At 34.1% G+C, this 22,793-nt stretch overlaps 1 protein-coding gene across 2 annotated transcripts in view; it reads left to right on the forward strand.

Moving 5' to 3' along the window:
• LOC143665488 (E3 ubiquitin-protein ligase TRIM36) overlaps positions 1-18,692 on the forward strand; it is a 33,519-nt gene extending 14,827 nt beyond the window's left edge. For both annotated transcript variants that reach the window (XM_077138921.1, XM_077138922.1), the window contains exons 4-10: positions 1,730-1,876; positions 7,144-7,239; positions 10,510-10,763; positions 10,999-11,123; positions 13,041-13,334; positions 15,245-15,542; positions 18,234-18,692. In XM_077138921.1, the coding sequence (XP_076995036.1) occupies positions 1,730-1,876; positions 7,144-7,239; positions 10,510-10,763; positions 10,999-11,123; positions 13,041-13,334; positions 15,245-15,542; positions 18,234-18,588 (1,569 nt within the window). In that variant the 3' untranslated portion in view covers positions 18,589-18,692. The remainder of the gene's footprint in view (positions 1-1,729; positions 1,877-7,143; positions 7,240-10,509; positions 10,764-10,998; positions 11,124-13,040; positions 13,335-15,244; positions 15,543-18,233) is intronic.
• The last annotated feature ends 4,101 nt before the right edge of the window (positions 18,693-22,793 follow it).

Genomic DNA, 22,793 nt, shown 5'->3' on the forward strand with positions numbered 1-22,793 from the left:
TATGTGATTCTTTTAGTTGCTATTATAAATGGATTTTTCCCCTAAATTTCCTCTTCAGATTGTTCATTACTAATATATGGAAACACTACTGATTTTTATTGATCTTGTACTGTACCACTTTGTTGAATTCTTTAGCTCTAGTAGCTTTATTGTAGATTTTTCAGGACTTTCTTTCATCTATAGACTCATGTCCTCTGCAGTTAATATTTTACTTCCTCCTTTCCAACTTGGATGCCTTTTATTTCTTTGTCTTGCATGATTGCTCTGGTTAGAACTTCCAGTACAGTTGAATAATGTGTGGCAGTGAGTTAATCCTTGTCTCTTCCAGACCTTAGAGGGGAAATTTTCAGCCTTTGACCATTAAGTAGATTGTTAGCTGTGGGTCTTTCATAAATGCCCTTCATCATGTTAAGGAAGTTTCTGTCTATTCCTGGTTTTCTAAGAAAGAGGGCTAAATTTTACCAAATGTCTTTTCTGTATCAGTAGTCATGTGCAGGGATATTTTGGCTATGGCCATTCTAACTTTTCATGTTGGAAGGAGCTGTTGATAATAATGGGTAGGGAGATGGAACTTGCTGATGTTCTAGAGAGCATGGGCCCTCTAGGTTTCAGGATTTACTAGTCTAGGTACCCATCTGGAGGTTTTAGGTTTCTGGAAAGTTACTCTAGTGCATGGAACATTTGTAGACTCTTATATAATGTTCTAGGTGTTCTTTAGGATTGGCAGGAATGGTCCTGGTTGAGATTTGGCAAATTATGATAGGTAGCAGTGTCTAACTGAAGTTTGCACTTGTGACCTCCAGAGTAGCCTCTCGACTCTACTTGAATTCTCTCATCCACCGACTCCTTGTTTGTTACACTTCTTTTCCCCCTTTTGGTCAGGATGGCTGGAGTCATCCCTGGGTGTCATCTCCCATGCTGCCAGGGAGACTTACAGCAAGCTATTTTGTATATTTTCTCCCTTTGATGAATTTTATAAGAAATTAGAATCTTTGATTTTTATAAATCTATAAAAATCATCAGACCAGTGTAGTTGCCTAAAATCTAATCTCTTAGAATCATGAGGACAATAGATGTTTTTTAGTTCATTAACATTACAGTTTAAAGGTGTCCTCCCTTCCAGTTATTTTACCTGAAATCTCAAATGCACTATAATATTTACAGAATAAATAAAAAGGTAAATATAATCAAACCAGAAAAGGCACAGTCATAAATTTGGTATTGTCTATGCAATTAATATGTGAAAGCAAACACACCTGTGAACTGTATCATAGCGTGTTCCTAGACTCTCTCAGTAACAGATTTCTTGTGGGACTCTGAGTTCTCATTAAGTTGTTATGGTATCTTAAGAAGATATTGGTCATGATCATTAAGAATTGCCTAGTCTGGGTGGTTGGAAGGGGCTTTCTAGCTTGGTCAGATATTCTACTCGAGTCCTCTAGGAGTGAAATTTTCACCTTATCAATTTTAGGAGAAATAACATCTACATATTTAATAGACCTTTTGGATCCTCAAATTGAAAAATAGTAATTGTAATATAGAGAATATTCATCTGATGTCTAAAAAGCTTTGATTTTTCACATTTTCATTTAGTTAAATTGTTTTATTTTTTAGTGACTTTTATAAAGCAAACTTTGTATTTTGAAATTTTATCAGACTGCTTGAAGGCTTTTAAGTGCCATGTAAGCTATGAAGACCCTTAATCACACTTTTATTCTTTACTCAATAGATTTTAATGTGCCCAGAACATGAAACGGAGAGAATAAACATGTACTGTGAATTATGTAGGAGGCCTGTTTGTCACCTCTGTAAGCTGGGTGGTAATCATTCCAATCATCGTGTAACTACCATGAGCAGTGCCTACAAAACCTTAAAGGTAGGACTTGTGTAGTTTTGGAATTAAATTTTGAGTTTTTATGTCTTTAACTTTTTTCTTTATGAAATCATGGCTACTAAGGTGAATTAACAATGTAAAGTGTTACTTAGTGATCTCCTAATATTAGGTTGTTAGTATGTCAGTTCTTAGTTGTGCTGAGATGGCGATGCCCAGCATGTGGTAAAGATTGCATTCTGCTCTATCTACACCTGGGGGGAAGAAAGAGGGATGAAGGACATCATGGTCCCCGTGAGTGCCCAGTACCTGTGATACTACTGAGTATGTGCTGGGGGTTGACACCTTTGAAGGATGGCGCTATCTTGAGACTTGACTTTTGCTTGTCTGTACTTTCAATATACGCTTTTTTGCTTGTTTTGGTGGGGCCCTTCCTTACCAGCTAAAGCTGGATTACTTTCTGTCTGTTAAGTTAGCCTTATACATGATCCTATTAAAACTTTCAGATTTGATAATTTACAACAAAGTAGACAGTGTGGTATAATGTTAGGTATTTTTTGTTTCATTCTTTTTTCCTTGAATGATATTTTAAAAAGGAATTGGTTCATTCATAAACCTACCACTTTACAGGAGACAATTTAATTTTTGTTTCCATTGTATTTTCATCAATAGGTATTTTGCCTGTATCTAATTACATATATCATATACATGCTCATTTTATATTTTGCATTTTATCTTTCAGGAATATCTTGTATGTAGTTTGTTTCTGTACTTAGCCATTATAGTTTTAAATTTTAAAATATGTATATGTTTCAATTAAAATAAATACATTAAAAAGATAAATCTCATTTTATTTTTGTATGATTTTAAGATTTTCACAAGACTACTAATAAATGGAACATACATAATTGAAGGAGGGACTGTCACTTGGTGAGGCTAAGTTTACTTTCAAGAATTCACTGTTTCATAATCTTCTTTCAGGCTTTTTTTTTGTGTGCTCCATTTTGTCAACTCAAAGTTAAGAGTTACTTACTCAAAGTAAGTAAATGCCTATTTATGAATTTCAAAAAGAAATAAAATTAGCAAGGTGGTTCTGCTTATTTATACCTCTGGGAGTGTGTTTTATCTGAGGAGGAAAATTACATGGATGTGAAATCATCTTATTTCCATGGGCTTGGAATTTTCTTTATTGAACATTTTTAACTACATTTAATTTCTTTAACGGATGGACAGTTAACAGATCTTCTTGAACTGTGGTAGTTTGTGACTTTCAGGGACTTTGCCTTTCATCTAAGCTATTGAACAAACTTAAAGTTGTTTTTCATATTATCTTATCATTCTTTTAATATCTATAAGACTGTCATTTTCCTGTTACTGTTAATTTGTGTCTTCACTTTTTATTTTTCCAGACCAGGTCCTCAAAGAAGCAGCTTTTGATTTCATTGGGTTTTCTATTTCCTGTTTAATTTATTTCTGCTCTGATCTTTAATTATTTACTTTCTACTGACCACCCCTCTCATTTCTGATATTGACAGTTTGTGTCTCTTTATTTTTCCTGACCAGTCTGTCTGGAGGTTATCAATGTTATTGATCTTCTCAAAAATAACCAGCTTTTTATTTCATTGGTTTTACTATTTTCTGTTTAATTGACTTCTCTAATCTTTATTTCCTTTCTTCTCTTTACTTAGTGTTGAATTTACTTTTTAGAATTACAGTGAAAGCTGAGGTCATTGATTTTGAGATCTTTTCCTTCTAATATAGTTCTATAAATTCTACCTGAGTACTACTTTAGTGGTATCCTACAGATTTTGTTATGTTTTTGTTTTATTCACTTCAAATATTTTCTAATTTCCCTATTAATTTCTTCTTTGACCTATGTGTTATTTAGAAGCATGTTATTTAATTCCCAATATTTGGGGATTTTTCAGTATTTTCTTTTTGATTTCTAATTAAATTCCACTGTGGTCAGAGAACATATTTTGAATAACTTAGCCATTTTATTTTTTCAAGATCAGAACATTTAAATTTAAAACTAATAGGTCACAATTGTATTGCTTTTAAGATATTATTCAAAAATGACACATTTCAACCTTGTGTCTGATGTTCCTTTTATCTACTTTATGGACAGATGAGTAAAACATATGGATTAAAAATAAATAAATAATAGGGGAACAAATGTTAAAATAAATTTAGTAGATTGAAATACTAGTGATCAATGAAAGGGGGGTAAGGGTTATGGTATGTATAATTTTTTTTCTTTTTATTTCTTTTTCTGAATTGATGCAAATATTCTAAGGAATTATCATGATGATGAATATACAACTATGTGATGATATTGTGAGTTATTGATTATGTAACAAGAATGGAATGATCGTATGGTAAGAGTGTTTGTATTTGTATGTTGTTATGTTTAAAAAAAATTGAAAAATTAAAAAAAAAAGACATTTCAGAATTAATAAAGTATAATTCTCCTACACATTAGTTTATCTGAGTCAATAAAGAAGAAACCCCAGTGTACCTCCCTTAACCCAGAGTCTGTTGCCAGCAGTGGATGTGCAGGTAACCATCAAACAAGTTAACTTAGCCCTTTTAAATTGAGGCTTGTTTTGTGACGCAGAATATGGCCTTGGTGAATATTCTAGTGTGCTTGAAAGGAATGTGGATCCTGCTGTTAGTTTGTCACGTGGTCTATAAAGTTCAGTTAGGTCAAGTTGGTTGATAGTATTCAGATTTATAGCCCTTTTTTTATCTGCTTATCAGTTATTGAGAAAGGATTTTTGAAATCTTTGTCTTTAATTGGATATCTTAGTTTCTCTTGTACCTCTTCAGTTTTTGTTTCATGTATTTTTATTATGTGTGTAGAGATTTAGGATTGTCATGTTGACTTGATGAATTGGCCCCTTTTATAATTATGGAAGAGCTTTCTTAATTTTTACCAATTTGGGTGTGGATAGTGTCTTCTAGGGATATAGTTGTGTCTTGCTTTTTTGTTCACTCTTGACAATTTCTGCTTTTTAATTGGGTATTTAGACCACTTAACATTTAATGTTGTTATTAATATGTTTGGATTTAAATCTGCCATCTTGCTATTTGTTTTTTTTTATTTGTCCCATGTGTTCTTTCCCTTCTCCCTCTTCTTCTTTCCTCTTTCTCTGCCTTTTGGATTGCACCCTACCTACTTTAAGGAGCCTGGGCTCTGTTCTTTATTATCTTTCAGGAGAGCTTTATTACACATCAAACTGAGAACCACTGTTCTGAGAAAAGGTTCTGAGAAATTTTGGGGTGCTTGGGAAATTAGTCTCTGGTAAGTTCCTAGAAAACAGGGTCCCTAAATTATCCAAAGGATTAAAAATTCCTTCCCCATTAGATGTACTTCTTGAAAGTTGAAGCCTTGTTTTTTTTTAGCATTTTACGTTTATCCTTAGTGTTTTCGTGTCAGTATCTGGTACATATACTTTTGGGAGGCCTGTGAATAAATTGGCATAACTGATTCTTGATTTAAACCGATTTAGTCTGTATACTACCCAAATCTGAGGGGATGCGAGAATACTGGGACTGTCTCAGAGGAGTCTGTCTTTTACTTGTACTGTAAGCTCTTGTGGAACTGAGCCTTCAGTTTTAGATGGCTATATCCATCTCTTTGCTACTGTAGGTAAAGGAGCGCCGCCACCTACACATAGTACTTCTGGACCCAGCATGGGCCTCAGAGGGACAGTATGGAACTGTTATTTTACGTACTGTTGAAGACGTATCTGTCAGCCTTAGAAGAGTGGTTACTGTACTATGCAGTGAGGAGATTTCTAGACACATGATTTTTTTCCTTTTTTTAAAATGCTATTTTATTGAGATATATTCATTTACCATAAAATCCATCCAAAGTATACAGTCAGTGGCTCACAATATCATCATATAGTTGTGTATTCATCACCACAGTTAATTTTAAAACATTTTCATTACTCCAAAAAAAAGTAATAATAAAAAAGAAAACCCAAAGCAATCTATACCTCTTATCCCCCTATTATTATTTTTAGACACATGATTTTATTCTGTTAAACCCTTAACATTCTGCAATTTCTTTCTAGATCCACTTTTAGTCCTCAGAGATCTTGTTCCTTTATCTAAAATGTCCTACCTTTGTTCCTTCTGTGACCCATCAAGGAAACTCACTCTCTGATTGCTGCATGTTCCTCTATAGTAAGGATGGGTCCTTGTCACTTGTGGTTTTGCATGTTGTTGTTTTTGCTTTATTACATGTCTATGTGAAAAAATATATAGATAGGAGACCTTCTTAAAAGTTGGTTCTCTGCTGCTCTTTTCCCATCCAGCTGTTTTCCTTTTGAGTCACCAGTGGTGACCAAGGACTTGAAATGCTCAGATCCTCCTGTCAGTGCTACAACCTTGGCCGGCATTTTCTGAGTTTTCTTATTCTTATTTAAACTTTGAATATGTTTTATTCATGGCAGGTAAGGGTTTTATTTTAAAAATATACTCCCTAGAAGGTGCAAGGGTAGTTCAACGGTAGAATTCTCACCTCCCATGCAGGAGACCTAGGTTTGATTCCTGGCCCTTGCACTTCCCAGACAAGCAAAGAAACAAATGAAAAACCAAAACAAACAAAAATTCAACAAATGGTGCTGCAGTAAGGGGATACTCACATGGAAAAAATGAAATGTAACCCCGCCATACAGCATACAAAAAAATATTGCCTCCAGGTATGTTACGGGTTATAGATTAGAGATCTCACTAAAACCTATAATGTGATTTCTATACTAATAGAATACTAATTTCTAAATTACCAAATTACAAACAAGGTATTCAGTAGGCCCTAGAAATTGCCTGTTTTTAGAAATCTATATAAATCTAAGCTAGGATAGTCTGTGAAGATTATTTTTAAAGGTCCTTTGCTGCTATTTCTGTTTTAATGTATATGTGAATTCTAAAATCTGATGGAAGACAGTACTATTTCAATTATTGCCTTTCCATTTACGTAGAAGCCTTAGGAAGAGTTCTGGAGTAATGATGGGACAACAAAAATTTACTATTTTTATATCAGAAGTTGTAACCAATCTGAGCATCACTACCTTATTTCCAAGCTGCTTCTAATCTTCCATATTTCCTTGGGCCTTTGCACTCAAGACCAATAACTATTTACCCAGGGTAAATAGGGTTAATAATAATAATAGCCGTAGTTGGTTTTATGTTTGTTCATTGTGGCCTATAGAAGAGGATGAGACCTGTGTAATTAAAAATCGGGAAGGCCTTTGTTTAAACTTCTATTTTTGTTCATTTGTGTTATGAATATGTTTCAACAGGAAAAGCTTTCAAAGGATATTGATTACCTTATTGGTAAGGAAAGCCAGGTGAGGAGTCAAATTTCTGAACTAAACTTGCTAATGAAAGAAACAGAGGTAAGTTTTTAAAATCTGTTCTTCTAGAAATGCATTTATTCACTCATAACACATCTTGAGGTTTTGCATGAGCTAGAAGTAAAGAGTAGAAAGCTGTGTTCGATATCATCACTGCTTTTCTGGTACTAGGGAAGCAAATGTAAAAAATAAATTACAATGCTGTGTGATCAGTGCTGTGATAGCGGTGGTGACTAAATGATAATGAAACACGGGGAAAGAGGAACTCTTCCTGTGGCAATTAGGAAAGGCCTCAAAAGTAGTAATATAAGGGAAATGGTAGTTTTACAGCTGTCTATATTTTTAAAAATTAACTGATTACATTTGAAAAATGTTCTGTATGTGAATAGGACTGGCTTTATTTGAAATTCACGATATTCCTAAGTATGCACCCTACATATATGTTCACCAGAAGACATATATTAGAATATTTATAGCTGCATTATTTGTAATAGCCACAAGTAGCCACATTGGAAACTACCCAAATGCCTGTCTACGGTGGAGTATAAATAGCAGTGAGAATGAATGATTTATAACTACCTGTAGCAGTGTGGATTAATCTTGCAATAACGTTGAAAGGTGCCAGACACAAGAGTGCATTCTATGTGTACTAGTTAGGTTCAGGTGTTAACTTGACCAGGTAATGGTGCCCAGTTCTGTTGCAGTGGTCTTAAATCAGCAGCATGTGAAAATTCATCTGTGGCTGATTGCATCTGTGGTTGGTCAGCTAAGGGGTAAGTCCCTTCCCCAGTGAGCGGGGCTTAAAAGGAGAAGTCAGAAGAGAGAGAAACAGCTCAGTTGAGTTCAGCGGAGCTCAGCAGCCCAGCACACCTCCTCTCAGTGCTGGCTCAGACCCAGATGTTTGACCAAGAAACCGGGCGAGAAGCCCAACAGAGCTGCCTTTCCTGTGAAGGAGAAACTCAGATGAAAGCTACCTGCCTTTCCTCTGAAGGACTGTAAATTTGTAACTAAATAAACCCCCTTTATAAAAAAGCCAATCCATCTCAGGTGTGCTGCATTCTGGCCGCCTTAGTAAACTAATAATACACTATGTGATTCCATGTATGGTCTATACTGTTAGAAATCTAAATAGTTCTTGAAGCAGGGAAGGTTAGTATCTGGAAGGCTTTTAGGAAGGTGGCTTCTGAGATACTGATAATGTTCTTTTATCTGATTTGAATCAGATAAGATTCATATGGGTGTGTTTGCAAATATTCATCCATCCAAAAATGCACTTAGATTTTTCTGTACATATATTATATTTCAATAAAAAGTGGATAGCGTTTAAAAAATTGAGTAAAAGAGGATAAGACTGGGTTATTTAAAAATCCAAAATAGTCTTCACTGTCTTGGACATACGTATACCTGTATGTAAAAATGTCAGGCAAGTATAAGAACGAGTAGACTGTTATTTCCTAAAATGTCTTTTCCAAAATGGGTTGACATTTTTGAGTAATTATGTGAATTTGCACCATTTTACAAGCATCATTTTTGTTTCTAATAATCTTTTCTGACCTCACTGATTGTACTCATTACCTTTAACTAAGTTCTTTTTCCATGTAATAAAAGTGGGACTTTGTCTTTTATCATTTTTGCCTGATTAAGTGATAAGCCTTCTAGATTTGGGTTAATTTCCTAACAATAGCATGTCACCATCTAGATAGTCAGTTGTTTCAGGGGTTGTATCTTTGGTCATTTTAGTTTGTCTTTAATCTGTTGATTCTCTCAGTCATGCTATCCTTTACTTTCTGAAATAAAGGAAAACCCAGAACCTGGTTTATGAGTTTGTCATCTAAATGGATGTAAATTTAGGAACTCAGGCGTCAGGTATTCATGTAGACACTGACTCCTTGGGATTCTAGGGAAATTATGTAACTTCATCTTGTACCTTTACCAAGCTGCATTGTAGGCTTATCAGTTAAGTCTTCTTTTACACTAGAATCTATCTTTATTCTTGACTTCTACTCCGTGATGGTTGTGACACTGTTCTTTTTATCAAGAATTAGACTTAACTGAAAAAAATCTCTTTTTTACTTATGTATAATGATATTTTCTTAATGTTTTGCTGTATCATTGAAATACTATTAAAATGTCATCACCCTCTGGTCCCCCCACCCCCTTTTTTAAATTTGGCTGTTGTGGTTAGGAAACAGAGAAGGGGCATGTGGAATAAATTTCCTTTCATTATAAATCTTAGCCAGAAACCATTGTTAACTGTGCAGTGAACCTCTAGCTTATGTTGTCAGCTTGTAAGAATGTTGTTGGAGACTTTTTTTCTGTTGGCTGTTTATTCTGGCTCTATTATGATAAGTACTTATAAGTGTTTATTTGTCTTGTTTTAAAAATCAAGTTGGTCTCTGATTTTAGGGACATTCAAAATGTTTTATAAGCATTATAATTAGGATCATTTTATGATAGAGGAATAGCTACACATACAGTGATAACATTTGTTGATAGTATATAACATTGTGGTATGCATTTTAGGTAAATAATCTTATTTAATCTTCACAAAAACCTAAAATGAATAGATTATTTTATCCACAGTTTTCAAAAGAGAAAAACTCAGATGTAGTGAAGTTATTTGTATAAGGTCACTGAGCTAAGTCAGGACTTAATTATACTTAAATTATATAAATTTAAAAAAATACCGCATTTTCATGTCTTCAAAAAATGCCATTTTTCTGAATGTCAAAAAAATTTCTTGAATATAATCTAAACTCTTCTATAGAACTTTAAAAAATAATTATTGGAGGTAATACTGATTTAATGATTTGTTTCAAAGACTAGAGATGGCTAAGCTTTCTATGAATGTCTTCTGAAATTATTACTGTATCTGAATGATTCAAACAATGCTAAATAAAAAGTGGTGTTGTAACTCAAAAAAACATTTCTTGAATTAGAAATTATTTCAAAACTCTGGAATTGTATTTTCCTGTGTTTTTTTGCTCAGGCAGTTAATTTCTGCTTCAAATTCCTTTGTGTACAAATTGAAGGTTTTCTTATTTAATTGAATAAATAATCCATTCCTGGAAAACAAAATATTATAAAATTACAGATTAACTCTAAATAAGTTACTGATAGTTCCTTGCTAAGTGTATGTGATGTGAAATTGCGGTTTTTGAATTTACAGAGAGGCAAATTTTTTTTCTGTATGAAATCTGGGTTATGTAAATTTCCCTTATTTTGGTGTTACATAGAGTAAGTATAATTATGTAGAATTTTGTGAATAGACATTTAGATTTAGCAGGTTTTTTGTCTTTTTTTTATGATAAGTGTAATGGAGAGAGGGCTAAAGAAGAAGCAATTACACATTTTGAAAAGCTTTTTGAAGTTCTGGAAGAGAGGAAATCGTCTGTTTTGAAAGCAATTGATGCTTCTAAGAAGCTAAGATTAGACAAATTTCAGACCCAAATGGATGAATATCAGGGTCTTTTAGAGAACAATGGGCTTGTGGGATATGCTCAAGAAGTACTGAAAGAGACGGATCAGTCTTGCTTTGTGCAGACAGCTAAACAGCTCCACCTCAGGTACTATTTTACTTTTAACTTTAGAATCTCTTTAGCCATGTTTCTGAATGCTCTATATATTTCACCTTTAGTGTGAGTGGTTCACAAGGCTGTATGTGAAGTATGTCTTGTTTCATTCTTAGATTAAATGTTGAATGAAGTAAGTTTTCTTTTGTTAATCATGCTGCAGATGCTTAGTCTGAGTTTCCTTTTTTTTAAAGAATAGTTTTATATGAAATATATTATTTGTTTGCAGAATACAGAAAGCTACAGAGTCTTTGAAGAGCTTTAGACCTGCAGCTCAGACTTCTTTTGAAGACTATGTTGTTAATACATCTAAACAAACAGAACTTCTTGGAGAATTATCCTTTTTCTCTAGTGGTAAGTCTAGGAGAGACAAAACCTCACTCTTTTAGTCTGAATTCACGTTGTGTAGAAAAAATAAAAATTCCCTTCAGTTTGATGTTAAAAAGCAACAGTTCAGATGCCCTGGACCATCATATCATCCCCAAATCATGTCCATTTATACTTTTATAATTGTAATTCACAAAAACTGTGTTCTATCTATTGGTTTGTGTGGTTTCAAACAATCATAAATGGTGCCATGTTGTACATAAACTGTCTTGCAAATTGCTTTTTTTAAAAAATTAGGTTTAAAATAAGTATTCATAAACAATTAAACTAGGACTTTATATTAAGTTTTTTCTCTAAGTGAATGTCAGTGTTTCCTTTTGTGCTTGTATGTGGAATCTCCAGTCTAACCATGACTGTGGTATGTGTGTTTGCTTCTGTTTTGCTCCTTCCTACCAGGGAGGTCTTCCTTTCCTTCTCACTTGGTTCATCTTCCTCGGGTTTCTCCTCTATGGAGAATGAACAGTCACAATCTTTAGAAAGGTGTAATTGTAGTCTAATTACTGTTATAATATGTATAGATGTGCAGATTTGTACATTCAATTAAAAGTACTTTCTCTTGTTTTATAAAAGGTTAGAACTCAAAGTACTGAGTCCCTTTCTTTTCGAATCTAGATTCTCCTTCCAGATGTATAATTATTTTGTTTATGATGACTACCTTTCTTTTCCAAGTGGATATTTGATATTCTTTCAAATGCTGATTCTGCTTCATATACTGTACTCTTCCCATTCCTAAAATGTATAATTGAATCTTTTTTTAAGTATATGACTACTTATGAGTACAAGGCGTTTCCTCTCCAGGAATCCCCAGTTTCTGGAAAGGTGGGGTCAAGGGTGAGAAATCTTGGGTTATATCCATGTAACACAAAAGACCAGTAAAACTGATGAATGAGAAAGGAAAGGAAGCATGAACAATTTTTTAATAAACTATATTTCAGAAAAAAGAAAAGAATGGAATCTGAGGTATGGCATACTGTTTATGTTATCCTGAAACTTGCATTTTTTTTAACTTTACAATATATTTTGTATAACTTTCCATATCTTCAGACTGCATAATACTCATTTGCATAAATGTACCATATATAGAGACATTTATGCATTGCTTATATATAGCTTTGGGTTAAGCAGAAGAGGTAGACTTCTGTTTTTCATTTCACACCTTTCTCTGATTTGATATGTGTATGTATGTGTGTCTACGTGGTGTGTATGTGTGCATATGTAACTTTTACTTTTATAGCTTTTGTTTGTTTTTGGGGGGTACATGGGCCGGAAATCCAACCCAGGCCTCCCGTATGGCAGGCAAGCATTCTACTTTTATAGCTTTTTAATAGTTTATACCATATGACTCAATAGTTAAGCTTATTGTAATTTATTCTGTAATCACAAAGGATATTTTAATTACTATATTTCTAGTGAAAAATAGGAAATGTGTTTCCAAAAATAGACAGTTAACAGATTGATAACATCCATATGATAGAATACCACTGCGGGAAAACTGGCTCAATCTATACAAAATAGTGGTTATCTTTGGGAAGAAGAAGCCGACTAAATTTTCCAAGTCCAGGGTTGTTACAGAAGATGGGTGGAAAGTGAAGCTATAAAGTCAAACCTTTAATGGTATTTCAGAACTAATGATTGTAATACTTGAAAGCTATAATTGAATCTTGTAATTTTGTCTTTCCGCTTTCAGTTATAAATAAATGTAAATATACCTTCCAATCCCTCTTATTTATTTTTTTCTTATATGTTATGATAAAACAAATTATAACAATTCTTGACAGTTTAGAAATCATTAAATATGTCGATGCATTCTTTTCACTGAGGGAAAAAATGCAGATTTGAATTATCAATATTTTAACATTGCTTTCTGTTTCGTAATTCTTTCAGGCATAGATGTGCCAGAGATCAGTGAGGAACAGAGCAAAGTTTATAACAATGCCGTGATACATTGGCACCTTCCAGAAAAGAATGATAAAGCTGATAGCTATGTTCTTGAATATCGGAAAATTAATAGAGATGAAGAAATGCTGTCTTGGAATGAGATAGAAGTGCATGGCACAAGTAAAGTAGTCTGTGATTTAGAAAATAATTCTAACTATGCCTTCAGAGTAAGAGCTTATAAAGGTTCCATCTGTAGTCCTTGCAGCAGGGAATTGATTCTTCATACTCCTCCAGCTCCAGGTAATGTTAACATTGAGTTTAAAAAGCATAAATTTGGAAGAGATTTTGGTAAAATAAAGTAAATTCAGTGTCTCCATGTAGATTTACACTGAAACCATCTCTCATTTTTAAAAAGACTCTGGTTAAGGAGATTCCATACCAAACTAGGATTTAGAAATGGACTGAATCATGCTTGAATTTCACCAAGTAGATGAAAACAGGTTTGGACTTTGACTGGAAACGTGAATGGAAGACATTTGAGTGAGCAGGGCTATTAATTTTAATTAAAATGGCATAAATGCTACCTTAAAGTTTAGAATACTGAATAATATAATTCTATATTTTTAGGTCATTTATAGAAATCTCTAACAGGGATCTAGATATAGGCAGATATTTTTAAAATTTATTGGTAAAATACCCTGAAATACAATTTTGATTTAACCTAATTCTGACATGCCTGGATTTTCTGTCTCAGTAATTTTCAGCATGTGGGTATGGAAGGCATGTATTAGAACCACATGGATAGCTTTTTATCCCAAACTATAAGCTCCTCCTGCCTAGCCATTCTCCCTACTCCAAGTCAAAAAGCACTGATGAGAATTTTACTTATAAAGTCATGTAGATTTTTATATAATGAGAATAACTTACAGATTAATCAGTGTTCACTACAGTCTTTCCATGGACAAGGGACATATAGAGCCAAAGTTGAACTTATTCTGGTTAGCAGGAAAACATTTTGCCCTGGTGGTCACAGCCTTAGAAATGAATCTTTGATTCACTTTTTAGGCCCCAATACCCCTGCCCATTTTCAGTGGCTTGTGTACCCATATTTTCTGCGCTCTTTTCTTCCTGCCCTTTTTGTCCAAAATAGAGAAACAATTATCCACTTTTCTGTTTTCATGCTAGTTGTGGTTTTTAAAAAATTAGAGTACAAATAAATGAAGTTGATGATACATCCAGTAGTTTTAGGATGGATTTGCAAGTATTAAGTAAATATTTTATGGCATATGCTATTTCTGCTTTCTTTTCTAGTTTCTCTGGCCAAAAGTGAAAGAAAAGAAACCATTGATGTAGCTGCTGGCTTCATTAACGTAGTGGATGGGGAAGGAAGAAGGGAACTGTTAGGGGTTGCCTTCCTTTTCTCTGAATAGGATGACCATATAAATTTATTGTGCAGATGGGAGACATTTGAGACTAAAAAGAAGCACAAATAAAAATTATGCTGGGACAACAGGCATAAATAGGAAGAATAATCAGCAACATATGGAAAATGACTTTATCTTGCTGATAGTCAATTTTTATGCTTAAAGGATTAGTGCTGATAGGGATTTATGAGGATAAAGTTATCTCCATTCCAAGATGAGATTAAAGTTTATGTTATATTCTAGTTAAACATTAGAGCAGGAAGTCAAACTCCGATCTCTCTGAATGCAAAGCTCTTGCTTTTTTTTTCTTCTTTTTTTGCACTGTGCCATGTTTTTCATGCCTGTCATGTTGATTGATAAAGAAAAAGACATTGAAATAGTGAAAATTCTCCATATTGATAAAATTTGAAACAGATATTTAAGAAAATATATTTATGAAAGTATACACCTTTCAGAAATTGTACAAGCCCTTAGTTTAGGAGTAGCGCAAAATATTTAGTATAGATTTGCTGTATCTGTTTCAAGGAACTGCATTCAATTTTTTTTCATGCGTTTAAAATATTTCCCTCTGCATTTGAGATTTCTAAAAGATTTTTGTGTATTGAACATTTACTGGAAGTTACTTCTTAAGTTGGGGTTTGGTTGGGGCATTATAACATAACTTCTTCCTGTTTCTGGAAGGTTATTCTTTTTTCAGTAGTTTTTATTTGAAAAACATATCAAATTTAACCTTAAATTGTAGAAATGTTAAATAACTGTCAGTCTGATTTAAAACTCTGCTTAAAGTTTTCAGCTTTCTCTTTGATGAAAAATGTGGCTATAATAATGAACACCTCTTGCTAAACCTGAAGAGAGACCATGTAGAGAGTAGAGCTGGATTTAATCTCCTCCTTAATTCAGAACGCGTTCAAGTGGGTTCTTACACAAGTTTAGATTATATTATTGGAGATGTTGGAATCACAAAAGGAAAACACTTCTGGGCCTTCCGTGTTGAACCATATTCATACCTGGTAAAAGTGGGAGTTGCTTCCAGTGATAAGCTTCAAGAATGGCTCCGTTCTCCCCGGGATGCAGTTAGTCCAAGGTACACTGTTTTATTGATCTAGAACTTGATAATTCTTTAAAAGTAAATATCCTTGTTTATTAAAGTAAGTCTGAAAATCCTTAGATTTATTTATCACATTTAGAGTTGTACATTTCTTTCGTTCATGTATTTTGGTCGTGTTCTGTATCACTGGGTAAGGAAAGGAGTCAGGTTGTCTTATATTCACACATTAAATAATGAGATTTAACAGTTAATTTCTTGATGCCATGAGAATATAAGTGTGCTTTGGATATCTCTGGATTATGCCATAATTTTCCAGTTTTAAATTTGAAAGTTGTTCCTATCAGTTACCTAAATTATATAATAAAAATTACCTGGATATACAGGGAAATGTTTCTAATTGCTGTACTTCATGTTAGATGATTGGTTTAGTTTGCTAAAGCTGACAAAATACAATATACCAGAAATGGATTGGATTTCACAGTGGGATTCATTAACTTACAAATTCACAATTCTGAGGCTGTGAAAAGTCTGTATCAAGACAGCACCAGGATGATACCTGGACTCTGAAGACATGTTGCCGGCATCCTCAGCTCCTCTGTCACATGGGAAGGCACATGGCATGTCTACTGGTCTCTCCCTTCTCTCCTGGATTTCTTTGCTTCCAGCTTCTGGCTTCAGTGGCTTCCTCTTTGAGCTTCTCTGTGCCCTTCTCTCTCAGCTTCTCTGGCTCTCTTAGCTTTTCTGGGCTTTTTTCAGCTTCTTTGTGTGCTTCTTTGAATTCCATCAAGAGAGTTAAGACCAAATTAGAGCGTTCCTCAACTGAAATAAACTGATCAAAGGTCCCACCCACAGTATTTCTACACCTACAGGAATGGATTAAAAGAACATGGTCTTTTCTAGGGTACATACAGCTTCAAACCATCATAGTGATATTGAGTTCTTTTTGTACAGGACACAGTAGCTTTAAACTCTCCCATAAGTAAAAGATTGGGTCATAATAGACGTGTTTCTACAGCAAGAAATTCCAGTTTCTTAAGAGATTGACTTTTATTGGAGATTGTGCCATTAGTTCTTTAGATTGGGCAAGTTAAACTAGCCCAGACAAATAATTTTTGACCACTTTAGTGAGTAAAACACCAAGCAATGATCTGAATTATGGAAATAACTTTTTGCACAAGATGAGAATTTTACACAACAGTGAAAATCTGAACAAGGAAATGGTTAATTAAACATAGTGGCACATGCATTTGATAGAATATTAGTATTAAATTGTTGTGCTACCATCAACATCATCCATTACCAAGACTTTTCCATGTCCCAAACAGGAACTGTACTTACTAAGCAATGACTCCCCCCCTGTTTTCTCATTCTGCCTTTTCTGGGTAACCTCTAATCAACTTTCTGTCTCTGTGAATTTGCTTATTCTGAGAACTTTGTCTTTGTGTTTCCTTGTGTGTGATGTATCTGAGGTTCATCCATGTTATTAGCATGTATCAGGACTTCTTCCTCTTTATGACTGAGTAAGAATCCGTCTTTTGATAGAGACTTGGGTTTCACCTTTTGGCTATTGTGAATGATGCTACTATGTATATTGGTAAGCAGGTATCTGCTCAAGTTCGTGCTTTTAGTTCTTTTGGGTCTGTATGCAGAAGTAGAATTTCTGGGCCATATGGTAGTTCTATGTTTAACTTTTTGAGGAACTACCAACCTGTTTTTCACAGCAGCTGCATCATTTTTATTTCCACCACCAATGTACGAAGATTCCTATTTCTTTGGATCCTTTCTGTTATTGTTTATTTTAAATAATAGCCATATTAGTAGGTGTAAAGTGGTATCTTATTATGGTTTTGATATGTTTGCATATCTTTGGTGACTGATGTTGAGCTCCTTTTCCTGTGCTTATTGACCATTCATATATCTTCTTTGGAAAAATATCTGCTCAAGTCTTTTGCCCATTTTTAAAAATTGGTTGTCTTTTTTGTTGTTGGGTTGTAGCAGTTCTTTATATATTCCAGGAATTAAGCCCTTATCAGATATGTGGTTAGCATTTATTTTCTCCATTTCTGTAGGTTATCTTTTCACTTTGTGATGGTGTCCATTGACAAAATTTTAAATTTTGGCGAAGTCCATTTTATCTTATTTTTCTTTTGTTATTCTTGCTTTTGACATAGTATCTAAACTAAAAGCATTGCAAATGTAAGATCATGAAGATTTTCCTTTGTCTTTTCTTCTAAGAGTTTTATGATTTTGACTTTTATATGTTCTTGATCCATTTTGAGTTAATTTTTGTATATGTTGTGAGGTAGAGTCCAGTTTCATTCTTTTGCATGTGGATATCCAGCACTATTAGTTGAAGAGACTTTTCTTTTCCCAATTAATGGCACATTTGTCAAAAATCAGTTCATTGTAGATGTTTGGGTTAATTTCTGGATGCTTTTATTCTCTCCCGTTGGTTTACATGTCTGTCCATAACCAGTACCAGCTTTGTAGTAAGTTTTGAAGTCAGGAGGAATGAGACCTCCAACTTTGTTGTTCTTTTTCAACATTGTTATTAGCTTTTATTACATTTTAATAAAGTTTTTTTTGTAAAACTTATTTTTATGTAAAAATTATTTTAACTTTAAATTGGTGCATATTATCTTCTGCAAATGTTTTGAGACTACCTGAAGGCTTATAGATGATACACAAATAAGGTTCTATTTTGACTCTTTGTGTATTGCATTTTAGATATGAGCAAGACAGTGGGCACGACAGTGGAAGTGAAGATGCCTGCTTTGATTCTTCGCAACCCTTTACATTAGTTACTATAGGCATGAAGAAATTTTTTATACCCAAGTCACCTACTTCTTCTAATGAACCTGAAAATCGAGTCTTTCCCATGCCAACAAGTATAGGGATTTTCCTTGACTACGATAAAGGCAAAGTTGGTTTCTACGATATGGATCACATGAAATGCCTTTATGAGCGCCAGGTGGACTGTTCACATACAATGTATCCGGCATTTGCATTAATGGGCAGTGGAGGAATTCAACTTGAAGAACCCATCACAGCAAAATATCTGGACTACCAAGAAGATATGTAGTGTAAACATCTGGTATGACACAGAATGAAAAATGTGAACAGAACAATGCCCTTGTGTTAACCTTCATAAGCAATTACAAACCATCTAAGTATTCTGTCATCACACTTATTTTTTGTGTGTGTTTTTTTCTTGACACAGAAAACCTATATAACCTTGCTTCTTCCATATCATTCTTTCATAAATGATAGGAGTAAAGACACTGTTTCTTAGGCAACACTGAAATGGTTAACTTTGCCAATTGAACTGTCTTTCTCTTTATGGACAGGAAATCTAATTTATTTATGTCAGTTGTTTTGCTGATATTTAATTCCTTTTTGGGGGGGAGGGATTCAGAAGTATTTATTACATTATGCTTCTTTTGTGTTTGGTTTTCATTTTTATATCATGTTTATGTTTTAAGAGAGAAAATATTTTAAACATATCTTATGAATTAGCACAAAACTGTCTTGCATTTGTTTTAAATAGGAAAAAAGTTATAGATAAAATGGTGGTGTATTTAAATGGAAAATTAAGTATTTTAAGGTAAGTAAATCACTGCTAAGAGTAGATCAACTGGAAAATGAATCTTGCTGTTTTTTAAAGACCACAAACTGTGTTAAGGATATTTTGAAGAGTTCCCATAACTATTAAGCCTCTATACTGGCATGTGTAGTTAACATGGTTCCTTGCAGGAAACAATTAAAATTCTTAGCTAAGACATGAAACTTTTCACTTCATATAATTTTTTTTCAGAAAAAAGTCTTTAATTTTTCCTACTCTGAAAATGAGCTTTTCAGATAATTTTTCAGGAAAATTAGTGAAAATGCACTGATACTGAATTCATATTTGTTCTTTTGCCCTCTTACTATGTCTTGTGATTTTCATTTTTTGGCACAAGTATTATATATCAGATTGTCCTGGTTTATGTTTACATGTTCTAAAAGTTTGATATATATTAGTACCATTAAATATATTGTAAAATATTGAGTAACTAATTGTTCAATAAATGGCATTTTCTGTGACTTGTTGGTAATAAACACTTATAATACAGGCAAGTAAAAACTCACATTTAGTTGTTTAGGAAGAATAATTAAAATGTAATAACTAATTGTACCCTTTTAAAAGTTAAAAGGTTTTTTGATTATAGGACTACTACATTTTATCTAAATTTTATGTTTATTTTTGAAAGCAGTTCTTTCTTAGATTGTTTTTTTTGTTTGTTTTTTTTTTTTTTTTTTTTTTTTTTTTAAAGAAAGACAGAGAAGGAAGGAAGGATGGAAGGATGGAAGGAAGGAAGGGAGGAAGAAAGGGAAACATCTTTAAACATTTTCTTATTTTATTATATTTTGTTTGTTTGTTTGTTTTTTTTACATGGGCTGGGGCCGGGAATCGAACCAGGGTCCTCCGGCTTGGCAGGCAAGCACTCTTGCCCGCTGAGCCACCGCGGCCCACCCTCTTAGATTGTTTTGATTTAGTTTTTTTTTTTTAAATAAAAATGCTCAGAAATTGCTATCCATTTTCTTAACACTAATCATTATTGCAATGTTTTTGGCATATTTTAATAGAATGATCAAAATTTTCAGATCTCATTTATTTTGTTGTTGTTTGCTGCTGCTGTTTTGATAGAAATTAATTATTCAGACTGGTAGTACTAAATTGGTTTTCTCCCCCCCAATCAAAGTAGGAATATCGTGGAGTACTTCAGTGTTTTTTTACTTTATTACTTTCCCATCTATGAATAGCACTTTATGATATAGGCTAAACTAAGCAAATGTGCAGTGTTATGTGAATCATTGTGCAAGGAAGCTGCTAAAGTCATGTGTGTAGTAAAGTTTGATACCATCAAAACTTGTAAATACACATCATGTAGATGAAAATACAAAGCTTTAGCTTTTTCTGCAGTTAGGAAAGCTGTTTAAAACGTTGTACAGTTGTACATAAATTGTTCATCTGGATTTCTTTTATTTTAAATAAAAATGAAAAGTGTAATTATTCAAATCTGCATTCTGGGTATTCTTAGTGTGTTAGCAATCTGTTTATATGAGAAATAAAACAAATTCTTCATGAAAGATGTTTAGCTGGACATAACTTAGAGCTAAAAAGTTTTATATAAGATTATTTTGGACATTTATTTTTCTTTTCTTTGTATGCTATATGGGGGGGTCACATTTCATTCTTTTTCCGTGTGACTGTCCCATTGTTGCAGCATCATTTAGTGAATTTTGTGGGGGGCAGGGGGGAGAGTACATAGGCTGGGAATCGAACCCAGCTGGGACTTCCACATGGCAGGCAAGAATTCTACTGCTAAACTACCCTTGTACCCCCTAGACATTTTTTTTTTTTTTTTTTTACATGGGCAGGCACCGGGAATCGAACCTGGGTCCTTTGGCATGGCAGGCGAGCATTCTTGCCTGCTGAGCCACTGTGGCCCACCTCAGACATTTATTTTTTAGCTTTAATTTTTGTTGACATAGTAATTAGAAAAGCTTAACTATGAAACTGACTTATTTCAATGTTTGATTGATCAGTTTGTCTAATATTTAGTTTTCAGTCTGTAGTCGATTAGATTTTGACTAGTTGAGTATCTGTAAGAATTCGAGAATTCGAGAGTTTTGCCACGCAAAGGAAGACTCCAAGAGACGTTCTCTCATGCAACACGCAAGGGGTTTATTTACCACACATGCGTGGGGCTCACTGAACATGCAGGAACAGAGAGCCCCGAGCCTGGATTTTGGGAAGCTTTTTGAGGGCCAGGATAAGGGGGTGGGGTTTGAGGGTTGAACATGAGTTACAGGTTCTGCTTTATGCAGGAAGTAGATAACGAACATTTTGCAAGAAGTAGATAACAAACATTTTGCAAGAAGCAGATAACAAACATTTTTTTTGCGCATGAGTCATGGGAGCTGCTTCATGCAAGAAGCAGCTGTCTCGTGCAAAACTCCCTTACTCAACCTTCTCAGTTGCATTCTTAGATAAACTTTCTCCGGCAGTTACAACCTTGCATAACCAAGGCAGCAGAAAACCTTGCATAACAAAGGCAGCAGATAACCGCCCCTGGGAAGTCCTGGGTTGTTTTTCTTAGCCTGATGGGGCCCATAACTCTTTTCTTTACAATCCTTCTTTACATAAGAAAAGTTAGCTACTGTTAAGTTTTATAAAATCCTTCTTTACATATCTATCTTTGTCATTGTTATCAATGATTGATGGACTAAACTTTTTTTTTTTAATAAGGATAGGTTCAAGGTTATTCCTATGATACAAACTTAATTCTCTTATTGAAACTCTTATTTCCTTGAGTGGTAGTGTGTCTGAGCTGTCTCCTGGGAATTGAATACAGTCAGGGTTTATTAAATCTCTTGCCATGGCCCATAATCTGATTAGGTCCGGGAATCTAATTAGTCATGTATATTGCTACAGGAAAATTTGACAACTAGTGTTATGGGCATAAGAAATTATGTCCTACCGGGCAGATTTGCATTCATTCTAAAGATGTACTTGCTTGTTTGTTGGAATAATAATATTCTGAGAGAATTGTTTTTTTCCTAAGGCTCTTTTACTTTACAAAAAAATCTTGAAGGAATTTAGTTGTCTTAAGTTTGACTTGGAGCTCCTTCACTCATTTCACAAAATGTTTTGAATGCTGTCTCTAAGGCATTGTGCTATGCACTGGGGATAAAGTGAAAAATCCGAGCTAGCTAGGTTTCTTCTCTAACTTCCTTGTCTTAACTTCTAGCTAGAAGAGATGATAAAAACACGGAGGGGGTTAGAGAGAATCTTTGCCTCAGGTGGTAGTCAGCATTAGTTTTGGTGGTGGGGAATCATCCTAGGAGGATAATACAAATTTGAGACCTGATTGCTAAGAAGGAGCTAGCCACACATATATATATCTAAGTGAGGTGCATTCTGGGTTGTGTGAACAAGTGCAAAAAGGCTTTGAGATGGTAAATTGATCAGGGTCTGTCAGGAAATAGAATCTGCCCCAGAGTTAATGGAAGAAATACTTGGAGAAATGGGCAATGATAAGTGAACAAACGATGGCGAGGCACTCAAAGACTAGCAGCAGGTCGAAGGCATTACTTATCTGTACAGGTGGAGGGACCTATACAACAAGGGGAGGAAATGCTACTAGAGCTAGGATGTTGTGAAATGTCCTAGCCTGACAGGAGCTGAGGTCATCATGGGAGGCAGCTATTGCCAGAGATGTGAGTCCAAGACAGGGAGGGAGT

Source organism: Tamandua tetradactyla, chromosome 21 (genome assembly GCF_023851605.1).
Source record: "Tamandua tetradactyla isolate mTamTet1 chromosome 21, mTamTet1.pri, whole genome shotgun sequence".
NCBI lineage: Eukaryota > Metazoa > Chordata > Mammalia > Pilosa > Myrmecophagidae > Tamandua > Tamandua tetradactyla.